Here is a 25,806-nt window from a genome sequence, read left to right as displayed (position 1 = left end):
ATTTAAATTAAAATTAATTGTTTATTTATATAAATAAACTTTTAATTTTAATTTAAATAAACTGTTATAGCTTTAAKACTGACATTTACAGCCATCGTCTTTCGCACTTTACATTTCTACCTAAATATATTTACATCTTAGCTTACTCTTAAGCTGACAGCAAAATTAGTACGCGCTGCGGTTCAGGTGAAAAGTTTCTAATTAAATTTTAATCGCATTAACGAACATTGCATTTTTGTTCCACRCACACATACACGCATTCAATTATTTTTGATACGTTGCAGCCACACTTGCAAAGCAACTAAGCTGCAGCTAATTGTTGTGCCACAGTCTGCACTTGCAGCGAACTAGCCAAAGCAGATCTTTTCTTTCAACACATACATATATTTACGTACCATATTCAACAGTATTTGCCGATGTGCTAACACACATATTTACAAGGCGCAGAGTTATGCGCATTTCAGCCACTGCATAAATTCTTCAGCAAACGCGCGCCAATTTGGCCAGTTTCGGACACAGGCGCATCTGCCACCTTTTAGGAAAGGCAGTTAGTTGTTGCTGCTGCCATTAGCTGCTAGAGGAACATTTTCAGCTCGTCTTCCTSCCAGCCGGTAGAGGCAAAGTGCACTTGCAACCAGCAACTTGTAGTTGTTGCACAGATTATAACAGCACAAAGTCATTAGTATGAAATGGTGGTGCCGGTTGTTGTTGTTGGCAGTGTAGTTTTAGTGGCTGCAAGTCCATTGCATATATAAAAGCGTCAAGTACATACCGTTGAAATTACATAGTTGCAACCAAATCCACTGCTTTTCTCAGAGAAGCGCTTTTTTGCAACTTTTTTTTTGTACAACATCTTTGCGTGTTTGTTAATAATGTTGGCAACACAGCAGCCACTGTGCATTAGAAAGATTGAAAAATTATGCGCCACAAGTCTGACAACGACAGCAGTGGCAGCAGCAGCTACAGCAAACATGTTAGGCAACCATGAAGAGCAGCTGTTGTTGTAGTTGCGGCGCGCAGCAGCCTCAATTCCAGCAGTTGTTCTAACAAAATTGTCTACAAATGGTTTACACAGGCATGAAATTTTCCACATAACAACAATACAAAACAATTTAGTGAAAAAAAAAGAGAGCGCACAGAATTCCAGCGCAAATGTTTGAGACACACTGGCAAAAGGTAAGCYAAGGAGGGCGCTTTGGCAGTGTAGATAAAATGATTGACTGTATGCACTCAATATGACCGGTGATAGTGAACGAAGTGCTTCCCACTGTACCCAGGCAGTTACCACAAAGCAGCAACAACAAAAGAAATACAAATAATAGCGCGCCACATAGCCAACGACTAGTTAAAGTGGAGTAGTTGCCGCTAAACCTTAAGCGCCTGCTTGCTTACTAGAATTATTTTAGCACGAAATTGGCGCAAAATTGATAATTCGCGCTTTGAACTCAAACGCCCGAATAACCAATGCAAATTTGCACAGYGCCCCAAACGTGCACGGTACGCCAAGACTTGCGATCCCCACAACTAGGTGCAATGGTAGTGCAACCTGACGTCTATCTTGCGCCATCACCAGGCAGCCTGACAGCCTTGCAATACACACACACACACACACAAACATACCCGTATATGTGTGTACATCCATTATAGCGTCGGCCATTTAGCTAGCTGAGCCAGCGCTGCGCTGAGGCATAGACTGGCGTGGCGAATCGGCGGTCAAAATGAAAAAGTGCAGCTTTATATGGGTTTCTGCTGATAATTTAAATTGTTTTTAAGTGGATATGCAAAGTGAGATGCGAACATTAAATTGTAGCACATGCACGCACACCTCCGTTGAAGATATGCGATTTTATAAAGTGCATTTAAATGGGAGAAGAATGCCAATCTGGCATAAAGCAAAATAGAACAATGTTGATGAAATAGCTTGGACACTATGAGGAGCGGTTGGTTGCATGCGCATCATCACATTTTGACGCCATGCATGTCTAGGAGGTATGACGTGAATAAAAATTAGTCAAGCTACAAATTTCGAAATGAAGCTGGGAGTAAATATAAATATGTATTATAATAATTACAAAWTTAATATATAACAAGAAAAAACGTAAACTTCGGCTGCTCCGAAGATACATTATCCAACATCGGTGCATATTTTATAGCATAGAAGGGTATAAAATATCGTTTTACTGATTTTGACCGGTCAGTTAAAATGACAGATTATAGCATATAGTCGTTCCGATCTTCGCAACTTGTTTAGAGGTTTTGATGATGCCTTGAATAATAATSTACACCAAATTTCGAGACGATAGATTTTCAAATAAAAAAGTWTTACCGACAGGAACTCGAGTTCGGTCGGCCAGTTTGTATTTCAGCTACATGCTGTAGTTTTCCGATATCGGTGGCTCTGACAAATGTGCACTTTCTTGGATTAAAAAGGAGGTGTGAATAATTTCAGGTCGATATCTCAAAAACTCAAAAACTGAGAGACCATTATCATTGCCATGTTAAACCCTTGTTCAGCTTGAGATAGGTGTACGTATTATATACATAAGTTTAATCTTCTTTGAAACAATGTTATAAGTTCTGTATGAGACCGCATCAGTCGATGCCATTTTGGACCTTTAGAAATACATCACCTATGGAGAGACTAATTGTTTTCCTATGTATTCGAAATTCTGTGAGAAAAAAATTGTTTCAGGATTTTGACTATCCTATTTTGGTAAGAAGAATTATGCTTCAACAACGAACTATATTATACAAATACAATATTTTAAACTAATTTTAACATTTGACAACTAATATGTAAGTCTCAAACTATATCCTCAATATTCGTTTTGCACTAGTTAGTGTCTTATTTTGAACTYAAAAGGTTTGTGTTAGATACTATAGTATTTCTTTCCCAATAGTACCTTGCTTACAGTAGTCCGAGTGTACTTTCACACACTGTTCTTTAAAAAATAATAATTAAAAAAAAAAATATTTATTCATTCGTCTACATTAATGTTGTCAACTTCAAAGTAGTATCCATTTATTATTATAAACTTTCGCCAGCGCTTATTGCAATCGTCAAAATACTTCTTGAGGATAGCCTTTAGGTTCTTCAGCGACTTTCATCTATCTTGAAAGATGATCTATCGGTCTGAGGCAAATATTAAAGATACAAARTCGCACATATTTCAAACGTTGGATAGAAAGTTTGTTATCACACCTAAAATCTTCAAGAGATAATTTCACAGCTAAAATAGTTTTCACAGATCGTAGCCAAAAAATATTTGCTCCATATTCACACTRTATGTCTAGTTTGACCATAAATGAAAATAATCAGTTCGAAAAATGACGACCAATCATTTGGTTTAAAATTTCTCTACAATTTTAAATTTCCTTAGCGGTTTCACAAACCGTGGGAACACTTCCAACAACCACTTTTGTGCCCCATATTAGACTTTAAATTGCAAATAAAATGATTTCATCACAATCATACTGCTTAATATAACGTATTTTTGCTAAGTAACCAATAACTTAAGCAAGTCCAACAACAGCAGCAACAGCGAGCGAACGGCTTACCCCGCTTCATACAATTTAAAACGAAATTTGTTGTTACATTCGCTGAAGCTATCGAATATATGTATATTCATATATAACATTATTTGTGCATTTCTTATCAGCGGCGGCTATGTCGAAGATGCATTTACATAGAATCGGGGAAAAGGCAAAAGGCCAGAATAAAAGAGTATAACGAAAAGCATTTCATAAGTAAATTTACATGTTCGCCTTAAGTTCGCTTTGATAAGAGTGATAAGGTAATGGGAGTACGTACATACATTAAGAGCGGCATGCAAGTGTGAATATAGGTATGTATGTATATGTGTATTTGTAATATAAATATATATAAAGGTATATGTAGAAGTATATATATAATTATATGCCTACCCTACACGCCTTAACCATAACAATATAAATTCCTTCTGAAATTAAAATTATTTAAAATATATTTAAGTGGAATTTAACATATATTTTCATGCACATGCAACTTGCATACACACATRTATGTATATGCCTGTATTGAAACACTTGCTAATATTTCTAGAAGAAACTCAGCAAATATGACTTCTAGGGTTCTTTATTGGGAAAACAGTTTAATGTGACCCTTCATACGACGAACTGTCTAACCAGTCTTATTTAAGAAATATGCACGCCAYTATCATATACTTGAGGTACACGTGTCTCTGCGAGCACAATAAARTTATTAGCCATACAAATTTCATATGTATCTTTTCATCGGACCAAAAAGCGCCAGCACTTCGACAACGAAAAAGGTAATGCCATGTAAAAAGTTGAAAAAGCTGTTTATAAAATTACAAAAAAAAAAAAAAAACTTAAAATTGAGCTAAAAAGCGGGAATGCTATAACCATTGCAAGTACATTAATAAAAACAACAACAACAACAATAGCAATAACGAAAATGGCCAACTCAAAAATCCCATCAACATAATTTATACGCTCAAGGCGATAATGAGCTATAATGGAGTTCGACATTGACTTCATCACAAATGCAGCAGCAACAACAACAACAACAAGGGGAACAGCAACAGCAAACTGATAATAACAACAGCAATAATAAAAGTAAAGAAACCAGCGCTACAACAAAGTGCATATCGGCGCGTTATACGGAGTAGTACCACAGCACGCTAATAACAACAACAGCAAACATAAGCGCGCACACAACGAAAAGCCACTTGAAACGCATGGCGAAATGAGCTAACTACAATATGGACTACAAATCGAATAAAAATCTGAAAGAAGTTACAGCTATTTGCATATTTAAAAATACGATTGCACCAACACGCACACACACTAGCAGATATCAGCTGCAACCGGCCGTACAAACARCAACCAGCAACTTAACATGGCACTTGTGGCCTGCGCAAAGAGCCTGAAGACAATTTCAAACGACGCGCTTTCAAAAACGGTCGGACAAAGAAAGGCGCGCAGACGCAGCTAATAACAGCGCCAGAGGTCGCCGCCASCGGAGSAGGAGGAGGCCGAAGCAATRGCTCTGAATATAACGAAGAAGACGTTGTGTCCAGTGTGGCAGGCATTAGTGCTCTTGCGGTCGCGGACACAGATTGAGTCTCTGGCCGGTCAATGAGCGCCCCGAGTGAGCCGAGCAGAGACAGACAAACAGTCAGACAGACGTGCGACAGACAGACAACCTAGCTGACTAGTTGTCGTGTACGGGCTTAATGTGTACATGCCAGTGTGTGTGTGTGCGGTTGTGTGCAGCAGGCAGCCAGGCGGACAACACCAGAACATGGCATGTGATGCGTTACGATGATCACCTAATCAAAAAGGCTAAAAACCGCGACTTAAGACGCGCTCAACAAGAGAAACAACAAATCTACACCTTCGCTGTAGTATAACCAGCGGACCAAAGCGATCGGTAAAATGAGAAAAACAAAAAACCCCAAAAGAATGCTTAAAAGCCATTGCTAAGCAAGATGACAAAAAAGAACTMATTTGGTGTTGGCAATCTATAGACGAAAAGTGATCGCAACGCGCGCGCACGCTCATAAACACATACATACACACATACACTCAAATAAACATATATCTGTATAATATTGCAATGGCTCGAAGCGTTGAACAAAAGCCGCCAAGCGGCACTGAGGTGAGGATCAAGTGTTGTATCAAGTATGCCATAGCGATGGCAGAAAGCGCTATGCGTCTATGTATGTGTGTATGTAAATACGCGCTGTGATGTGGTAATTTCAGCGCCGTCAARCCTGGCTTTAAGCGTAGACTTTATCCTCAATGCGAACGACATCTTCGTCGTCATCGGCAACACAACGTCGCGCTCCGCGGGCTGTAGTTACTGTTGTTTTAGTAGACWGTGTCTCCAGCACTTTGCCGTGTTGATGAACAAACAACTTTTGCATAAATTCCAAACGAGCGCTAATTGAATTGAAAATGAAAGATCGCTCAAGATCGATGGATATTTTATATAAGCACAATAACAACTTGCCACGAAAAAGTAAAAAAAAAAACCGCAGAAACGAAACAACACAACAAACACATTGACAATCAGAAATTTAAGCAAATAGCTGCTTACCTGTGACAGTCGGCGTGCGAAGTCGTATTGCTGGAGGAATTCGGTTGTACCAGCGGCGAGGATGTTGGTTGTGGTGGTGGCGGCTTTATTCTTGCGCTGTTCAGCGTGTGTTGGCTGCTTAGCATGCAGGTTCAACGCTTTCGATAGGCAGATAATGTGTTGAGCAGTAAGTAACGGGCGATTACAGTGCTGGCCAAATGTAATGGACGACATGCGCAGCGGCGCCTTGAGAGCGTGATTTTATTCTGGTACACAAGTGTAGTCAYCGAGGCGTGTTGRCTATATTTGAATTGAAATTGCCTCAATTTGGGTRTATATTCTGTGAGCATGGGAGCATCGAATTTCTTGCCATTATTAGAAATATAGTTTAGTGTATAAAAAAATTTGTATTGACACTTTGATACAAAATGGCGTTTTTTGGGTCAATTTGGTGAATTACTCTTTAAAGAGAGCTTCCAAGAGTTTCTATAATAGTATCTGAAACAATGTAAAAACCRCAATTCTAATATACATAATATTTACAGGGAAAGTACATAATCCCTAAGTTTTGCGTCACTTTTTTTTCTCAAAACGATGAACTTAATAAAAGTTTAATTTAGGAATGATACAAAAAAACAAAAATAATAGTAATTTTTATTTAAAAAAATTAATAATATTGAAAGATCGTATGTAATTTACGAGATTATTTTACTGCAAATCTACTGTCTTACCGAAAGACGTGCGAGAGTTTCCGATTAACATCCTTGACCAATTTAAGTTATATAGTTTTGAAAAAAACTGGCTTTAAATTTTACTTTCTGAAGCTGGCTGTACCAAACGCTTCAACACTATAATGGTTTGGAGAAAGAAAATATTTTTTTAACAGTTTTSAAGGGCTTCAAAAATATTTAATAGATTTTTGGATCATATATTAAGTCAAATATAACTATTTTTGAAAATCCTAGAATAAGTAGCGGCTTAGTTGTGTATGTATTTTTCGTAAAATATTCATTAAAACTTACTTTATCGCTTGCAAGAATACTTGCCTTTTCTTACTCTTAATAAGATATCATAAAAAAATCTTCAAATCTTTAATATTTACAAAAGATTTGGATTTTTTCAATTTCTAACAAAATTTCTTTTGAGATTATTTCTTAAATTTCACTAAATCTTTATTTCTTTATTCATTAGGTATAAATTTGCTTATACTAGTATTAAAGCAGTTTTACTCTCCCATTACCCCTTCAACGTTGTGCTCTGAAAGCAGCCACATGCCAAACAATGACTTATCTCATCTCTATAGGTTAGCTTATCAGTTCGGGGCGGTGTTATTTGGCGACTTCAACCTACCTATAAACCGCATAAACAAATAATAAAATTATAAAAAGTGAAATAACATTAAAAGGTTTTCATTTGATAGGCTGTCGTAATCTACAGAAGCGCTTTTTTGCTGCCATTATAATTTATTTACATTAATTATTTAATAATGCAAACGAAATTACGCGCATAAGCAAATAGTTATACGCTATTTATTTTGATTTTTTTTCAATTAATTTTTTATTTTCATTTTGGTAGCTCACGTGTAAGCTTTGTATATTTTTAGCTGCCGGATTAACCATTCAGCAGCCGAATAATGGACAGCGCAATGTGAAATGGCACACAAGCACACACACACACACACACACACATGCAAATAATATATGAAATTTTAATAACAACAATAATATGCTTATCAGTTAAGCTTTTTAATGAAAAATAAAATTAATGCAATAACCGCAACACAATATAACAACAACAACAAAAAAACAAGGGAATAAAATTATAATAAAATAGCAAACCGAATTAAAATGAGTCGTGCGCTTTTGGAAGAGTGTTGTGGTAAAAAACTGTTGTTTGCGAATTTGCATAATTTGTGCGTTTTTTTCGAAGTGCATGCAACTAAAGCGAAAAAAAGCATAAAAAAAATAAATAAAAGTCACAAAAAATTGCAAGCTGAAAACATGCAGTAATTTTTTTTTGGCAATTTGCTGTTGCATTTAATTTAATAACACACGCGTAATTGCAATTATTTTAAATTTGCTTTACAATGCTTTTTTGTTGTTTTTGTTGTCGCTATCATTGTAATTTAATCACTTATTGTGGCATTTAGCCATATTTTTCATTAGTATGCCACACCCTGCGTGCAATAATTATAATTTTTATGGCGCTTGTGAACAGTTTATATTATGTAATACACATACATATAAATATTGCGTACATATATGCAGTCAAAAAAATTATAATAAATATTTTAAAATTTTTTTTTGTATTATTTTAATGTGACATTTTCATACCTGTATTTGACAATAAAGTATTTAATACCGTTATTGTATTTTTTCTTTAAAATTTTGTTCTCTTTTTTTTATGGTTTTTGTTTGCTACAATTGCCTTTATAAGCTTTTTTCGCTAGCCAATAGCAAAAATCCGCTGTTTGTTGGCCTTGTTGCACTTGTGGCACTGCAATTGATTGTTGGAAKGAGCTGAAGTAGTTTGTTCGCGCGGTTTTATGTGACACGCGGCGTATTGGATTTTTAAAAGTGCGAAAAGAGGCAAATAGAATTCACATATAATTGAGGTTGGGAAAGAAAAAAGCAACATTTGGAAAATAAAAATTTCGAACCAAAAATTAACAAAATAAAATGTTTTAATTAAAAATTAAATTACAAATTTGTCTGCCATCAAGAAAAGTCCTCCAGAAAAAGACCTCCAGACAAAGTTTCTAACCCCACGAAGCGCACAAAGCTCCATATCACCGAACCTTTTGCTTAAAATTATGAAAAACTTGACTTGCCACAAAGGAGTGCAGCAAGGTAGTCAGCCTCTAAAATTAGAAACTAAATGAGAGACATGTTCGCGAATATGTAATTAACTGGCAACATTTTGCGGCGACTCTGTCATTTCACCCTACACACTAATTGCCCTTAAAAATATCGTACGAAGAATTTCCTCATTCCAGTGCAACTAATTACCAAGGTCTGTACTGGCGCACAATAAATATTTTTGTCTCGGAATAATATAAATTTATATGCAAAATTATGTGCAAGTATATGCATATACATTCTTAGAATTAATGCAACCATATGTTGCAAGTTATCAATGAGTGGTGCAGCGTGCAACATTTTGAATGAAATGCATTTTCGCTGAAATGCCAAGAAAACGCAAGCAAATAATATATTGAACAAGCCGAATGGGGCAGCAATGACAGCGATTGCGTTGAAATATTGTCAATTAGCGCTTTATGCGACAAACAGTGGCAATAATCACGATACTACATGTAATGTGCAACAAAACGATGTTTCTATGAATTGCAAATGCGTATGTGCGTATGTGTTAGCTCCAACAAAGTATATACATATATGCATGTGTGTATGTTGCATGTCTAATATGTATGTGGCATGTTGCATGCTATTTTATATCACTGGTGCTCTGGCAGAACGCTTGACAGCCAACAGACAACAGCAAATAGCAAACGGCGGTAAGCAGTGACATGCAACGGCGATGGCGACGACGGCGACRGTGGCAACAGCAAGCCGAAGGAGCAACAACAGCGAAATAGCAACGTGTTGACAGCTAGAAAAGTTGCAAAATAATTACGATAAATTGCGCATATGATTAATTTAAACACTTTTGCGCATGTCGTTGTGCATGTGTGTGTGAGTGTGCATGTGCATGGGCCCAATTTTGCCCATAAGATGCCATGCACTCGTTGTTTAGTTGGTGCATGCAACAGCACCAATTCGGTGTGCTTCATTACAATAACAACAGCAATAATTAAATGCACAATTGCCTGCGCCTATTAATTGCATGTGTTGGTGTGTGYGCCCGTGTGGGTACACTTTGTCAACGGCCGTTAAGGGCCAGCTAGTAAGAGGGGCACAAGTTAATTATTGAAAGCAGTTTATAAGGGGCAGCTGCTTGCATATACATAATTTTGAATATAAACAATTTAGAAACATGATTTACTTGAGCGCCAAAATATTCAGATAAAATAAATTTTTCAGTTTTGAAACTTTTGCCTTGCGCTTTAGGACAATGTAGAGCCCAAATTGATTTCCTTGTGTAAGGAAAAGGCATCGAAATTACTTTTCTCAAGTATATATGGCAATGGCAGCAATTATTTGAGCGTGTCTTCGATAAAAGTACTTGTTCGATGTCCTTGTAACAAGAATTTTTATATTTCTAATTTTTTTAATGCGAAAATCGTTAAAATTGTTTTTTTTTTTTTTTTGTGAAATAAATATTATTAAGAAATTTGAAAATAACTATCCGGCCTTACCTTGTCAGAAGTGCCAGCAGACTGGGTACACCATACAATGACAAAAGCTTTTATATAGAAAAGGCCGCAGTTTTCTTGAAGATGTCTTTAAGGTTGCACAAGTAAAAATAAAAGTTTTTATTGGTGAACTTGCTCTGAARCAAATGTTGGTTCAGAGAGAATATAATAGAGAGAATTGATTTTAATACCTGTGGTTTGACATTAGGCTTTCTAAACCTCTATACCTCATCAGACAACCACTCTACCTAACTTCTTTGTAAATACTCTGCAGAAATAGTGATCTAAATTTGTAAAGGATCAATGCAGAAGTAGTACCGAAAACGCTTTACAATTTTAACAATTAAAAGCCCTCATGTAAAACGTACAATCGACAGGATTTCCAGCTCTCTTGCTATCTCTGTAACAGTAGCCTGACGACATTCAACCAGAATATAGYTCATTTTTTTAATATTTTTATCAGTTGAAGAGGGCGAAGGTCGTCCRGAAAGARGCATKCCWTCAACGATGTCTCGACTATCTTTGAAGGCTTTGTTTCACGCATAGGTTTGTGTATATGTTAAAACTGAATCACSGTAAACCTTTTCCAACATTTGCTACGATTCCGCATACGAAATTTTAGTAGAAATACAAAATTTGAGGAAAATTCTTTGTTCGATATTTTTATCCATTGTAGGAATAGCGACAAGCTTCTAAGGTCATATTTGGGCTCATATTTGGCACAAAAATTAAGGACAGTCTTACCAACATAGCAAAATACATTTTTKATTAAAATTGCCAGGTGCTTTTTTGTCTCAATGCATATAGTCCAGCTATTTTGATTAGCGTTTGTAGTGAGGCTTATCTTTTATCATTTCTGTGACATTCAACTGCTTCAAAGAGGCAAAGTATTATCTCAATATCGGGCTGATAACTTATACGACTTGGGCGGTGCATCTAGCTCACCCACTTGAGAAATTGTAAACAAATAAATTAATAATATAATAAAATTGCCAGAAAACACGGCATTCAAATGAGCATCATTGAGCAAAAAAGCGCAAAAATAAGTRTAAATATATACAAAGATAGAAAATATATGTCTCCGACGAACATATCGGACCTAAAATGCAAACGAACAAATCATCGACAAAATTTAAATTGAGCTTTTTGTTGCTGACGATTCCCTACATCTTATTGTATATATGTATGCTCAAAGGTTTAAGCTTCCGCTATGAGGTATCATCTATATATAACCAAAACTCAAAATGTTGACTGTTTTCTATTATATCATATTTCSTTCAACTACAAACTTATGGAAAGTTATATTACTTTTTTTTTTGCATTTAATTTGACGATGTACAAGTTTAATTTATGTTATAAACATTTTTATTGATACAAAAAACCCAAAAAAGAAAAATAATAAAAAAAACATTGAATCTCTTTTTTTACAAATCCTAATGCAAATACAAAAGTCACTCAAGCAACTTTGGAATATATTTACTAATTTTTTTTTTCTTTTTTGTGTTGCCATTTAACTACTCACTCAATAAATCTGCACAACAATTCATCTGCTGCTGCAGCAATTCGCTTACATAATGCAGTCAGCAATTTTTCGACAACTGCACGACATACAACAAATTGTTTGCAACAACTAAGGCGCAAGACACGATAGACCGCGAGTACAACAACAACTCAGGACGATGAAATAAAAAAAAAAAATAACAAAAATTATGCCTCGACTGACAGACAAATAGCTAGCGACAAAGTGCACGAGACACAACTTAAAACAATAACAACAGCAAAGCGCACAAAAAAATACTTTAAAATAGAAAAATGAGAATAAAAACTTTTTAATAACAAGCATAATAAGTCCGTAGTACATGGCATAATGGCAGGCATGCTAAACGTTTACTGGCCCATTATAACATTACAGCTATTTACAGCAACAACTGCAACATTGTAGCAATAAGAATTTTCATTCGTTGTCTGACGCGTTTGTCTGGCCAGAAAATTGCTGCCAACACAGGCGCAATTTGTAGCTGAGCGCCAATAAATTCTCACATAAAACGCTCGCTTGGAAGCGTGTGTGCAGCGAAATCGGCTGTATGTATGTATGTGTGTGTGTGTGTGAGTTTGCATGTATGGCAGGTTTGTTTGCTTGACTTTTCAAAAGTAATTAAATACTGTTTAGCGTATTAACGGAGCGAGCGCTTTTCTTGGGGCGGGCAGCAGCCTTGCCGACACTTGGCATTGTACTGGCGCTGCACGCTATCTTAATTAGCATTTAAATTTTGTTGTATTTTATTATTATTATTACCATTAGTTTTTTTTTTACATTTTTTTATTTAATTTTTTTCTGCATTCATTCGTGGCGCGCATACAAGTGAGCGAATGGCAAAGCAGGCAAATACTCGAGTGTGAAATGCTGCTGTGTGGCAATGCATGTTGGCATGCATAGTTTGATGTACAGCAATGCTTCAAAGTACACTCGCCATGTGTGTAGCTGTCGCATTTAATGCCACTACTAGATATTTTTTTAGTTCTAAAATTTTAATTGCGATTGAAARACGTGTTGATACAAACATTTTGAAGGCCCCTGAGGCATGCACGCGACGATATATTGCTGACGGATGTTTGTGAGTTGTTTTTGTTGTAATGCAACTGACAGCTTAGCAAGCAGTGTATGCAATATAAGTATATATGTGTGTTTGTGTGGCATGTACATATAGTGGCGATGCTGCCGTGTACATAACACGTTTCAATGTTGCATGAATTATACTGTAGCGCTGCTAATAACACGTGATTAGTGTTATTGATACAACTACATATGTATGCAACGAGGCATATACTCGAGCGAACGCTTACTTCTGCTACATTTGATAGAGCTCGTTTTAATTTGTATTGTATTATTTTATATTTGCACTACTTATACCTGTATCATGCTACTTGATCGCCTTGTAGCCTACCATTATTGAGCGATTTGTTGCAATTAGCAATGGCAGCGTTGCAAGTGCTGCATACATTTGCCACTTACTTGGCTATCAGCAGTGTTGCATCTCAGTTGCCTTGAAAAAACACATACACATAYACTTATACGCCGCGAAATGCAAGAAAGAAATTAACCAATCTGCTTGGCGCGCCACTCATCAAGTTGCCACACTAACTTACCCGCTTATTTATTTATGCACTCAGTGCACCAATTGACTGCCACTGACAATGCGCGTCCGAGTGGCGGCGCGCATTCGCCCGCATATCGTRCCAACTGATCGGCAAATAAATCACTATAATTAACCGCACTTAGCAATAATTTCGCTGTCAATATTGTCAATGCATTGTGGCACAGCGGCCGMAGCGCGCCGCACAGTTCATGCATCATTTTGCAKTTAAATTGACTGCACTGCCACTGCACTACCACTGCATATACATACATACACGGTGTCACAGSGACGCCGCGCCGCCCCACTGCTTTGCGTGCCGCTGCGTTATGCGCGCCGCAGCGCTTTGCTTTGTCGTGTTTGCTTGTGGGTTGCAATGTGCACAAATCAAAGCTTAAAATTAACCCGCAATTAATGTCAGAATGCGGTCGCGCGCATAGTGTCTCACCAGCCGCATGGTCRTGGCAAATGTGCAAATGTCATCATGCTGCCACTGCGACGTTCTTAACTGCATGCCACACTGCCGCCGCCGCCAATTGTCACTGCGCGCATTCGATTTGGCGGCAATTTGCACTCTTTAGAATCGCGCTGTCGTTTGTCTGCCTCGAAGAAAAGACAATTCATACTGTGCAACACCTTTTAAAAATGCGCGCGCAGCAGCAACAAAAAATACGTCATTTGAAGAAGCGAAAAAAAAAGAAAACGTATGAAAGTCAAAAGATAAACGCGCAGTTTCTAGTGTGTCCTCATCAACGCCAACACAGCGCATCGCTTTCGACAACATTGATTGTCCCGTTTGCTGTTGCGCGTGGTGTGCAAGGTGCAGTTGTTGTGCTTTTGTGTGGTAATGCTGCACAATTAAATGCAACACCATATAAAATGGCGCTGCACCAGCGGTAGTGTAAGTAAAAGCAGCGCGCGTCTCCATCATGGTAGCTTACTGCAACAATAGCGCTTCGCGAATGCGCCACAAGTAATCAGCACGTCAGTTAGTGTAGCGCGCCCGCTGAAAGGGATCACTTTGCGCCACAGCCTAAATATGGCATTCGATTTATTTATCACCTGTCGTCCAAAATGAAATTTCGTCGTCCGCCCGCACCTGCCGCTCGTTTGTTGTGGTAGCACTGCAATGGCTGCTGTGTGCCACAMTTTATTTTTTGGTTTTTTTATTTTATGAATTTACTGTTCTTGCACATATAGCAACATTAATATATGTATGTTTAATGCTTTTCGTGCTCCGGTATTTCCATTGGCACTTGTCGGCRTCGGTTGCGAGGTGTGTTATGCTTTATTGAGGGAACGTTGTCAGTTGGGTGTTGCAATTAAGCAATTTTGATTTTTTTTTAAAGCTTTAACCTTTCTTCTAGATTTTAATATAATTAATTAATTTTTTTAAATTTTTATTTAATGTTTTTTTTTTTGCTAAAGATTATATTATGTTTTTAGAATCGTGTCGTCAATGAAGGGTTAATTAGTGAAGGGTCTCTGTAAGACCTGCCATTGTACATACAGTCATGAGAGAAGCCTTATGTGGTTTATTGTTTGTATTCCTTTGCTAAATATTCTCAAARTTTGATTGGAATTAAAAATTTATATTCAGATTTGATTTGAGCCTGAAACTTGTATTAAGATTTTGATTGAGATTGAAAATAAGTTTGATATTWATTTTGAAATAAGACTTACTATAGATCTAGATTTAGAATTTGACTTAGATTTAGATTTCGATTTAGATTTAGATTTTGTTAAAATTTAGATTTAGATTTCGACTTAGATTTAGACTTAGAATTAAATTGAAATTAAGATTGAGACTGTCTCTGATATTGAGACTAAGACAGGAACTGCGACAGTGATTAGGACTCATATTGAGATTAGATTGATATTAAGACTGAAATTGAGACTAAGAGTAAGATTGAGAGTAAGAATTAGACCTGATTAAAATTGAGGTTGAGGTTGAGTTTGAAGTTGTGATTGAGGTAAGGATTGCGATTGTAATTAATATTGACATMTATATTGATATTAAGATTGAGATTAAAATTGAGAATGAGAGTAGTGAGATTGAGATTGGGATTGACATTAAGACGGAAACTAAGATAGCGATTGAGATGAAAATTAATAACGGAGAGTACTCCGTTTTCTCGCTTTTAGCAAAAAACAAAAAAAAAAACAAATAAAAAAATAAAATAAAAAAAACAACTAGGCACCAATTTCATAAAACCATTCATACTATATTTCAGAATTTTGTATCGAACAATTTTTTAATAATCGTAATTTATTTGCTTTCTCATTTCAGATGGTAAGTTCTTATCATCACTAAATCCTTCAGAACTAACATATGATGGTAAGTCACATTTCATCGCATCATTAACACTATACTTATTGCTATTACTTAATTTATACTTAACTTATATTCTTCTTTCAAAACGATCTTTTCATTTATTATCTAAATCATATAAGTTTATGACCCAATTTCCAATGCAAAGTTGCAGCATCCCTACATTAATGGAACAGGTTTCAATTTCCGGTCTTTCAAAAGTTCAACACACACTTTCATTCTCGAATAACAACAAAACATACGCGCACATGTATATGATATATGAACTGATATAGCGTGATGAAATCTGCTCAACGGTAGCATTATTAAATCACATAAATTAATTATAATGAATTTATTGTTGTAGTATTACATCATAAGCTCAGCACTTTGCGTAACATCAATCAAAATTGTTTCCCTTTCATTTTAAGTACTGAACTTGTCTTGTATCGGCCGACCGACAAGCAGCTGCGCTAATCTGATGGTACGTGCGTACCGGACACGCCCACTTAAAGCTCTATACCACGTTGAGCAAACGGCGTAGCGCTGCGCCGAAAATGAGAAACTTCTTTTTAATTTAAGACATGCAGAAGGGCAGCTGATAAAAACCCATTATAAACTTTAATTTTAATTAAAAACCCTCCTCCGTCGCGGAAGCTACAAAATTGGCGCGGCCGCACATCAATAGAATGTGTCCACATGATTACGCCGCTCACCACTTGCCGCCGCCATACATACACGCACACGCGCCCAATGAGGTTGGTACAAAAACTGTCTACACCTTGAGCGCATTCCATCACTTTGAAACGAAAAGGAAAACAGCAAAAAGCCGGTGATCTTTAATATCAACAGCAACATCATCAACGTCATCGCCGACACATCTTTCTTGGTCTAAATTGCCCTGTGCATTGTTGTTGTTGTGTCAACAAAATCATCACAGAAATTGGAATTTTCGATTGACGGCTCCCGCGCGTTCACTTGATCGATCACGTTCGATTAGACGGGTGGAGTAAACTGTGTACGCCCACACTGTGTGCGAATCTGCGCAAATTGCTACTAGTCGAAACGTACAAAGCATAGCGCTTTGGAGTGTATAAATATTAAAGGATCACTTTAAAGAGTTTGACTGAAATTTGAAGCTACTMAGGTGACGTGACAGTGGCAGGTACTACTGAACGCGCGTGACCTGTCGACAAATATTAGAGATTTCTATAAAGTAGTTGTGTTGCGCGGTGGCAGTGAAAATCGATTGAYTGTTGATAGCAACCTTGTCGGCGTTACGTGCGCGGCGACGCCTCTTTAGCGAAGTAAAGAAAAAGTCGAAAATTTATTTCAGATACGCTGGCCTCTAAAACTAATGCCAAAATATATATAATAATACTTAATCAGCGCGTTCATTTAGTTTATAGCGGCAACTATATACCTAGCAAGCTCTAATGTTGTTAATATACTATGGGCAGCGGTAGAATGAAAAATGCATTAAACGCGCACTAATATTGCCACGTGATCGAACATTTACGCGCGCGCGTAATAAAATTTTTGCGGCGGCAGCATTTTGATTTATAGCGCGCACACATATACAAATACAAGACACGGAAGAAGTGCGCAAATAACTGCTGATTTTGTGACGCTCTTGCCTCGATCGCGTTAACCAGTGCGCTTAACTAAATACCATTACTGGGGTTTGCGTCCATGCTATGTGCAATTTTATGATCACTGTGCTCCGGCACTAGCGCTCCGCGTGCTCCTGAGTACGCCGCCACTTGTTCATTCATCGATTCATCGTCTCATATTTATAGCTTGTGTCTGTGTGTGCGCGTCTTCACATTAAGACTCTTACTTGTTTGTATATTCAGCCAGCTGTCTGATTTTATGACTTCACTGCATACTTGTGGTATGGCTTTGCGAATGAAGAATGAAGTGTAAAAGTACTTGCATCGTAAAATTTAATAATAGTAGTAAAAACTAAGCGATATTCTTGCTTTTGGAGGCCGCATAGAAATTTATATATTTTTTGTTCGCTTGATATTTTTTATGGAACTAACATACACTCACAACTCACTTGCCTTGCGTCACTGTTCATTGCGCGCAGGATCAGCGGGCACACTCCATGCCTGAGCGCGCGTTGCCATTATTACAATTATGCCATTTTGGTGTTTAGTTTCTTACATTTGCTATCCGGTAAATTTTATGTTGTTCTACATAAATCTTCCAAAACTCTCCCGCATGCTTACTCCATAATGAAGCGCGTTCATCAGCCTTTACGTGAGCAACAACGATTTCTTTAAATATACGCGCTACAACCAGCGCCAGCTTGCTCATAATAAAATCTGCGTATTAACTTTATGAGCAGAACCAATTCCTGTATGCTGCTTCTAGTATTTTATAACCCCAAATGTGTTTACTAGCCATTCTCTGGTATCCAATTACATCCASAACTTTACATCTAGGTTTGTAGCCACTAGAAACAGTAGCCGAAATACCCTGACAGTGAGTTCATCTTAAAAGTGATGCTCTCACTGCGATTTGCGCGCTTTAAAGCGCGAAATCATAAAAAATAATAAAATCACATTAGCGCTAGTAGCGTTTAGCCGCATTTTTTAACAACTCTAGCTCGTGCTTTAGCGTAAATTTGTTCAGCTGCAGTCGTTAAAGTAGAGCGTGTTCATATGTGTAGCTTGTGCAGCTCATTCAAATGCTGGCGCTATGTGCTTCGACTATCAAGACAGGGATTATTCACAGAATAAGTTAAGTAAACAAAACTTAAATGGAATTAGCGAAAAAAAATATAAAGCGATATTATAGAAATAATGTATGCTTATAAAGAAGATTTGGGACTAAAAGAGGTTTCTAAAGTAATCTGTGAGAATTAGAAATAAAAAATTGATTCGCAGAGTTCCCTTCAGTACTTGGAACTTTATGATTTATTGAACTGAGCTGTGAAGCGTTTTCTAATATTTTTAGTTATGGATTCGAACTTGTAATTTTTTTAAATTATAAGCTTTGTAGAAATTAAAAGTTTGTTTTAGCACTAATGCTCAGAAATATCTTCTAAAACCTTAAAAAGCTTTAGAGCAGCTTGTASCAATTTTAGCGTTAGGCCTGAATATTCTGAAATAAAATCTTAAAACATAAGAGATTAACGAGTGGTTTAGACTCAGTATGGTTTAAGCAAGGTAATAAAGCTTTTTCGAAAAGCTTTTAAGACGGAAGAAGAGAGTGACAGATTTTGTAAACCRTATTTGTAATAGAATATTCTCCTAAAGGCTTTAGATTGGGTTAGGCCTCATTCACTGCTTGTCCACATTGCTTTCTCAAAAAGCTTTTTTGWCTTTATAAAGACAAAGCCGAAGAGCTATATAAACTTGCTTTTCGGGAGCTGAAGAGCTTTAAGCTTATTCGACCAGACATWATGTGTTCAATAAAATATTCTCATAAGAAGTAATAATTTCATATTTTATGTTAAAGGTATAACTGTTTTTTCCTATATTTATCCAATTAGTTCGCAATATTRCCTTAAAACAGTTATGTAAAGTTTTGCGAAAATTTTGAAATTTCGAATTAAATTCTAGTTGAAGGTTCAACAAGATATTTGACTGATTCTGACCGTATTTTTTATTTTACTTATATTGGTTGTCAAAAAAGTCTTGCGGTATTTCTTGCGGTATTTTTATTGAATTTTCAATTGTTCATAAAATTTTTTTAGATGACTCATGCCCAGCTCTTGACCAATGCTACGGCTGCTAATATGCCGGTCTCTTTCGACCAATTCAGCGATTTTATCGCAATTTTCTACGACAGGCCCTCCGGAGCGKGGCGCATCTTCRACGACCTCTACACYAGAACGAAAACGTTGAAACCATCGTTGTGCGKTGGAAATGGAAACCGTATCGGGTCCATAAACTGCACAAATTTTATTGGCGGCTTGAGATGCAAAAGSCAAAAGCCTTTATCGTAGTAGTACTGTAAAATATGCCATATTTTCTATTTATTTTTCTCCATGTTTGCGACGCTATAACTCACGAACGACTTAAAAGAAACGACAAGCAATCAAACACGTGTTAGCGCRTGAAATCAGCTTTCCAAAAAGATATAGCATGACCCCATGCGACGAATAAAACTACCGCAAGACTTTTTTGACAACCTAAYATTTTTTAAACCACATTTTTCAGTTCCATAACCAGCGCTTGTGTGTAGTTTATTACTAAAMGCTGCATTCAAAACTACATACAAAGATCCCGTCTATACATTCTGTCTTTCTATACTTGTAAGTGTAATTTAATTATATTTAAATACATAGTTACAACACGTACATTATCCACAGCATACAATTAGAACAATACTGCAATTAAGTAGCTAAGTGCACTTATAAATGTTAACCAAGCGAACTCGCGCGCCATTGCTGTAAGTGGCACATTTCGAGCAAAAAATTGCATTGGAAAATCTTACAAAAACAACTAGAACTTTAAAAGCTCCAGTGGAGCATAAACGTTGTTTAAGCAATATACTAAGGGAAAATCGTAACAAAATATTGTATACTATATGTATCTAAAACGCACACATATATACTTAGTACAATCAAATCAAGCATACAATTAAGCTGCGATATAAAACATACACAAACATACATAATATAAAAGCTTTTCGTAGTGATAGCGCGTTGTGCCCAAAAAACCGCACATCATAAATTTTGCTTTCACAACGCGCATAACAGGCGCTACACCCCGCGCACATTTAACACACACACACACACACTACTTGGGTCGCGGCACAGGTATTTACTGGCATTTAAATACATTTCGCATACACAGTTGCGCATATATTCACTTAGCATAGCAGCATTGTAGCATGCGCTATCTCGTTCGCGCCAATTCCTTCTATACAAACGAACAACTATGTTTGCTTGTGGTGTATGGATATTTACTAGCGAATATTTGCCGGCTGCCACGCGCAAAAATGTAAACAAACCATAATTCTCCCGTTTTGGACAGGCCAAAGGCGGAAAGCGAAAAGCCAAGCGCGCTCCTCCCCTTACAGTCACCGCTGCCCATAGACGCGGCGCGCATACGCGGGCACACACAACAACAAAAGGTCAGTTACCCAGCAATTGTGAGCGCGTTAAGCGTAAAGTGCGTGCATATGTGTATCTAGATGAGCGAGTGCGACAAGAATACGCCGCACCGTCGCACCACATGGCGTGACAGTAGTAGTTGTGGTGGCCGTCAAAAATCGACCCATTCATTCTGGTAGCAGCAGTTAGGCGTTGGTGCCATGAGAAATCACATAAAATATGGCGTCTGATAATAATGACAACTGCCGTCAATACAAACAGAACAACACGCCGCCTGTATGTATATATATGTGTGTGTGTGTATGTGAGCGCCAATTTACTTTGGAAAATTATGCGCTGTATGCGCAAACAGGCATTTTGCCCATTATGCGCGCGCAAACATGCTTGCACAAATATTCATGCGGAGCGGCGTGACKTTAGCGACGGCAGAAAATTATGCCAATGACTAATTTGTTTGAATTATTGTTGACAAGTGTAATCCTTTGCAGTGGATTGTGGCCGCAAACTTATTTATAAATGTTTTCATGGAAGGGAACTTGAACTTCGCCTACATATTTTAGTGTGCTGTTCGAGCTGACGGTCGTATGCTTGGCGCGCTGCAAAGAAAAGGGAATTTGTTGGTGCAACTGTCAGAGTCATTGTCACTGTTAATATTGCAGGCACTGTTTGTTGTTTATTTGTTTACGTAACTATATATATATTTATATGAAATATTGATTTTTTTGTTTTATGTTAAAATTTACTGAAACGTCAAGCCGTAAAGTACACCTTTACTTAGTCCAAACAAAACATAAAGTTACTGATTAGTTTGCAGTATTCTGAACTTCAAACTTAAACTTAAGCTTTGACGATATTTAAACTTTAAACTTAAACTTAACCTTTGCCGTTACCTAAACTTAACGTTGACCGTAACTTAAGCTCAGAACTTAGCTTTTCCGTAACCTAACTTAAAATTAACCTTTGCCATTACTGAAACTTAGAACTTAAACATAACCTTTACCGTAACTTAACATAAAACTTAAGCTTGTCCGTAACTTAAATGAGAGCCGAAAGTTTACTTTTTACGTAACATTAACTTAGAACTTAAACTTAACCTTGAACTTAATCTCAGTACTTAACTTTTCCGTAACTTAACTTAGAACTTAAAATTAATCTTTACAGAAATTTATAACTTAAAAATCTTCAAGTAACTTAAACTTAAATTGTACCTTTACCGTAACTTAACTTAGAACTCAAAACTATTGAATTTGAATTTGAAAATTAACTTAGACTTAACTGTAAAATAATGACAATAAATTTGACTTCATCCTTACCTCAGTTTTAATACAAAACTTAAACTTAACTTCTGTCGTAACTGTAAGATGGCACCACAACACAAACTTAACTTGGACGTTAACCTTAAACTGAACGCAAATTAGCTATGGCACTAACTTAAACTCGAACCTAATAAAGCTAAATTTTACAATAAACTTAACATTATTCCGCAACCTAAACTTAGTCTTAACATATCTTAACATAACCGTCATTTAAGTTTAATAACACGATTATTGCGGAAACGTTGTATCAACGAAATCCCTTTGGAACTGACCACTATTCTGCGCATTTTGTCCACATTAGTTGCCCATACTAACTACTAAGTCATGCCTGGTTGCTTACAAATCCGCACAAGGGTGCTTCCAACCGCTAGCATTAACAGTCAGTGTTTACAGGCTAAAAAGCGGTCTAACAAACCGGCGAAACGATTATTAATAACGGCCTACCAACGCTCTACTAACCTACATACGCCGGCACAAGCAGAATACCGCAATATGTCTGATGAAAATCGAAAGGAAAATAGACACTCAGACTTCCCTGGCCGCGTGTGGTAGGCGGACAGTCTGACGCGTCGGCAGAGCGGCCATAAATAAGCGGAAGACAAAGTGCACAATACCGTACAAATTTTACAAATGTGTGACAGTGGCAGTGCTGCCGTATAGATGGTACATGCACRCACACACACACTCTTGCAAACACCAAAAAACAACGCGGCGTCACAACATATGCTTTGTGCTTGTGTTGAAATGGCATTGCACTACAGGTGGCGTATAGTGAGATTGCCACAAAAACAACCAAAGCAATAGTGGGGGCGCGGATGAGCGGCAGCGTGCTCTGTACTTAAGCGCAACTTTAAATAATAGTCTGTCAGAACTGTCAAACAAGTCGGCAAGCGCTAGAATTAATGGCAGCGCAGAAGCGCGACGCTTACCACCAATACACACACACACACACACAAGCAAATGCATGTATGCGGCGCAATACTCAGGCGCTTTTTCAGCATGTATTAGTGTGTGTGTGTGTGTGGACACAGTTTGAGCTTGCGCGGTGGCGCGCGGCGCAGTTGCTGCTGCAGCTACTTCGTCGTCAGCGGGTGTTTTGTACATTGAACTTGCCGGCCGCAGGCGTTCAGTCACACCGATTCAGGTTGAATTATTGTGCTTTTTGTGCAGAATTTATAGCAGCAGCGCACAGGCGCTCTAACGCTACCTACCAACAACAAATGGCTGCCGTGCGCTTTATCGTTTACTGTTTTGTTGCTGGCGCATTGTTTCAGCTGCTGCCGCTCACCGCTCACCGCTCATTTCGGTAAAATATTTCGGCGTTGTTATTTTCGATAGTTCACTAAATGCTTTGTGTTGTTGTTGCTGTTGTTACTKGCGCAGTCGCTAYTGCTGAGGTGAATTTTAACCATTTTATTTATTATTTACGTAAAGTTGCCTTGCAATATTTGATTGCGTGTCTTGTTATTGTTGCAACTGCTGCTGCTGCCGCCRTCTGAAATTAATGTGCGCCGCCTCCGCGTTGGTGGGCTTTGAACTCTCAACTGTGCTTCAACTGTTGCGCTGCGCGCTGGGTCTGTCGCGCACAGCTGCATTGTTGTTGCTGCTGCCGTTTCAAGATGAAAAATTATTGCTGATAATTTATTGCTGCCGACTGTRTGCAGGCATACGAGCTTAACGCTTGTGTGTGGGATGTGTGCGCGCGATTCTAAGGGGTGAGATAAKGAATTGTTTTTGCGTGCCTTGTTGTTGCTGTTCTGTTATTGTTGTACATTTTAGTATTGTTATTGTTTTTTATCGCATTTTGCTCTCTTTTCAAGGTCATGGCACAGTTTTTACTTTCAACTTGAATCGATAAATCGTGTTGTGGCTTCACTTGCAACACACATTCTTTAAACAATTATGCTTTAAGCTGGCAACGCTGTCACGCTTAAAGCTAATATAACCTCAGTACAATTGCTTAAAGCTTTTATGGCTGCTTCTTGTCATTAATTAATTCAGTTCTACACATATGTATGTATATCTTACTTAAACGCTTTTATGCTTTGCCAAACCCAGAAGCATTTCAACACATACCAATAATTTCTTTTCACGCCTGAGCGCCTCTGATATGTCTTCAATACAACTCGTCACGTCATGTTGCGACGCATTACTTTAAACTGTCAAATTTCACTCAATTAACAAAAATGTCCAGCGTCAAGCGGGTCAACGCTGTGGTTAGCGCTCGCGCAACGGCCGCGCGTCTACCCGAATTTTACGGTCAAACACCTTTGGCGTTTCGCATTGTCACCAACGTTGACCAAGGGAGTGAACGAACGACCGTTCACATATGTACAAAGYCTGTCAATTATTCGAAWTGCTAGTACTGAGAGTGAGAGTGTATAAGTTAGTACGGAAAATCAAAATTGTGAGTCTATAGTTTGGACAACTTTTCGACCAACTGCGCGCGCTATTAATTGTTAAAGCGAGAATTTATTGATTTTCTCATCAAGTGACAAGCTGTCACAAACACACACCAACACACACATAAAATATAAACAAAAATGTAGCATATATGTGCATACAGCTAACTATTAATGGCTCTAATTCATGTCAAATAGAAATTTTTATTGGTATTAGTGGCAGACAATAATAAAAGTAACAACAACTCTGCTGTTGCTTGCAATTTATTATTTTATAAAAACGAAAGTGACAGTTTTGACGCAAGTAAACACTTTCACGCGCGCACACACACACACACACACACACACACACACACACAAACAAAAGAAGTACGTATGGCGAAAATTTTAAAGGTCAATAGCCACAACAACAACAACAACAACAATGCAAATAAACGATATAAAAAAGAAGGCATCAACTGCTGTCAATTCGCATTCATGCATTGTAGCGCCGCACCAGAGCTTACACACTCACCCATACATACGTGCTTGTATGTTTGTGTCGGCCTGCTGCGCTGCATGAGTCTACGCAGTTTTTGACAGCTCTTTGACAGATTATCAGCAGCCTTCATTTAGCTGTCATTCGCTGTCTACACACATATGCCACATACATATATCTACACAAATTCGTTCAAACTGCTGTCTGCTAATGCTTGTGTGYGTGTGTGTGTGCGARCTGTTGAGCTTTATTGCGTAAGCTGGTGTTAGTTTTCAGTTACGAAGCGCGTCGTCGCGCCCATTTGTCTGCCCACAACCAAAAGCTAAACAAAAAGTGACAGTCATTTTTATTCGCCAAGTTCATTCTCGCCTGCTGCCATTTGTCTGTCAATCAGCTGTTTCGCCTATTTGCTTACACTTTTGTTGAGAAACTAATACAGACAGTGTTTAGCTAAAATTGTATAGATATTTTTGCATTTATTGGTATGTGTTTTGTAGTGACGTTTTAATCGGACTCAATTCGCTAATTTGTTGATTGGCAATTATAGCTTGTCGAAAAGGTTAGTGATTTATGACTATATTGTGGCGGACATGTGGGGTTTGAGTGCTACTTTATTAGATAATTTGTACAGTATTTATAATTTCAAAGCATAGTGWGGCTGGATTATTGCTAACGAGCTTTGAAATTCTCTATGTTAATA

General features: G+C 37.5%; 1 protein-coding gene across 1 annotated transcript in view; it reads left to right on the top strand.

Annotated features, from left to right (window-relative positions):
- LOC108966610 (homeobox protein homothorax) overlaps window positions 1-25,806 on the top strand; it is a gene marked incomplete in the record, with an annotated part of 311,261 nt that overhangs the window by 178,418 nt on the left and 107,037 nt on the right. Inside the window, 1 exon segment of the mRNA XM_018929605.1 lies at window positions 15,819-15,866. Coding sequence (XP_018785150.1) covers window positions 15,819-15,866 — 48 coding nt within the window.

This window comes from Bactrocera latifrons, unplaced genomic scaffold (assembly GCF_001853355.1).
Source record: "Bactrocera latifrons isolate USDA-ARS-PBARC rearing strain unplaced genomic scaffold, ASM185335v1 scaffold_166, whole genome shotgun sequence".
Classification (NCBI taxonomy): Eukaryota; Metazoa; Arthropoda; class Insecta; order Diptera; family Tephritidae; genus Bactrocera; species Bactrocera latifrons.
Note: the sequence above shows the minus strand (reverse complement) of the source record. Positions and strands in the feature narration are given on the sequence as shown.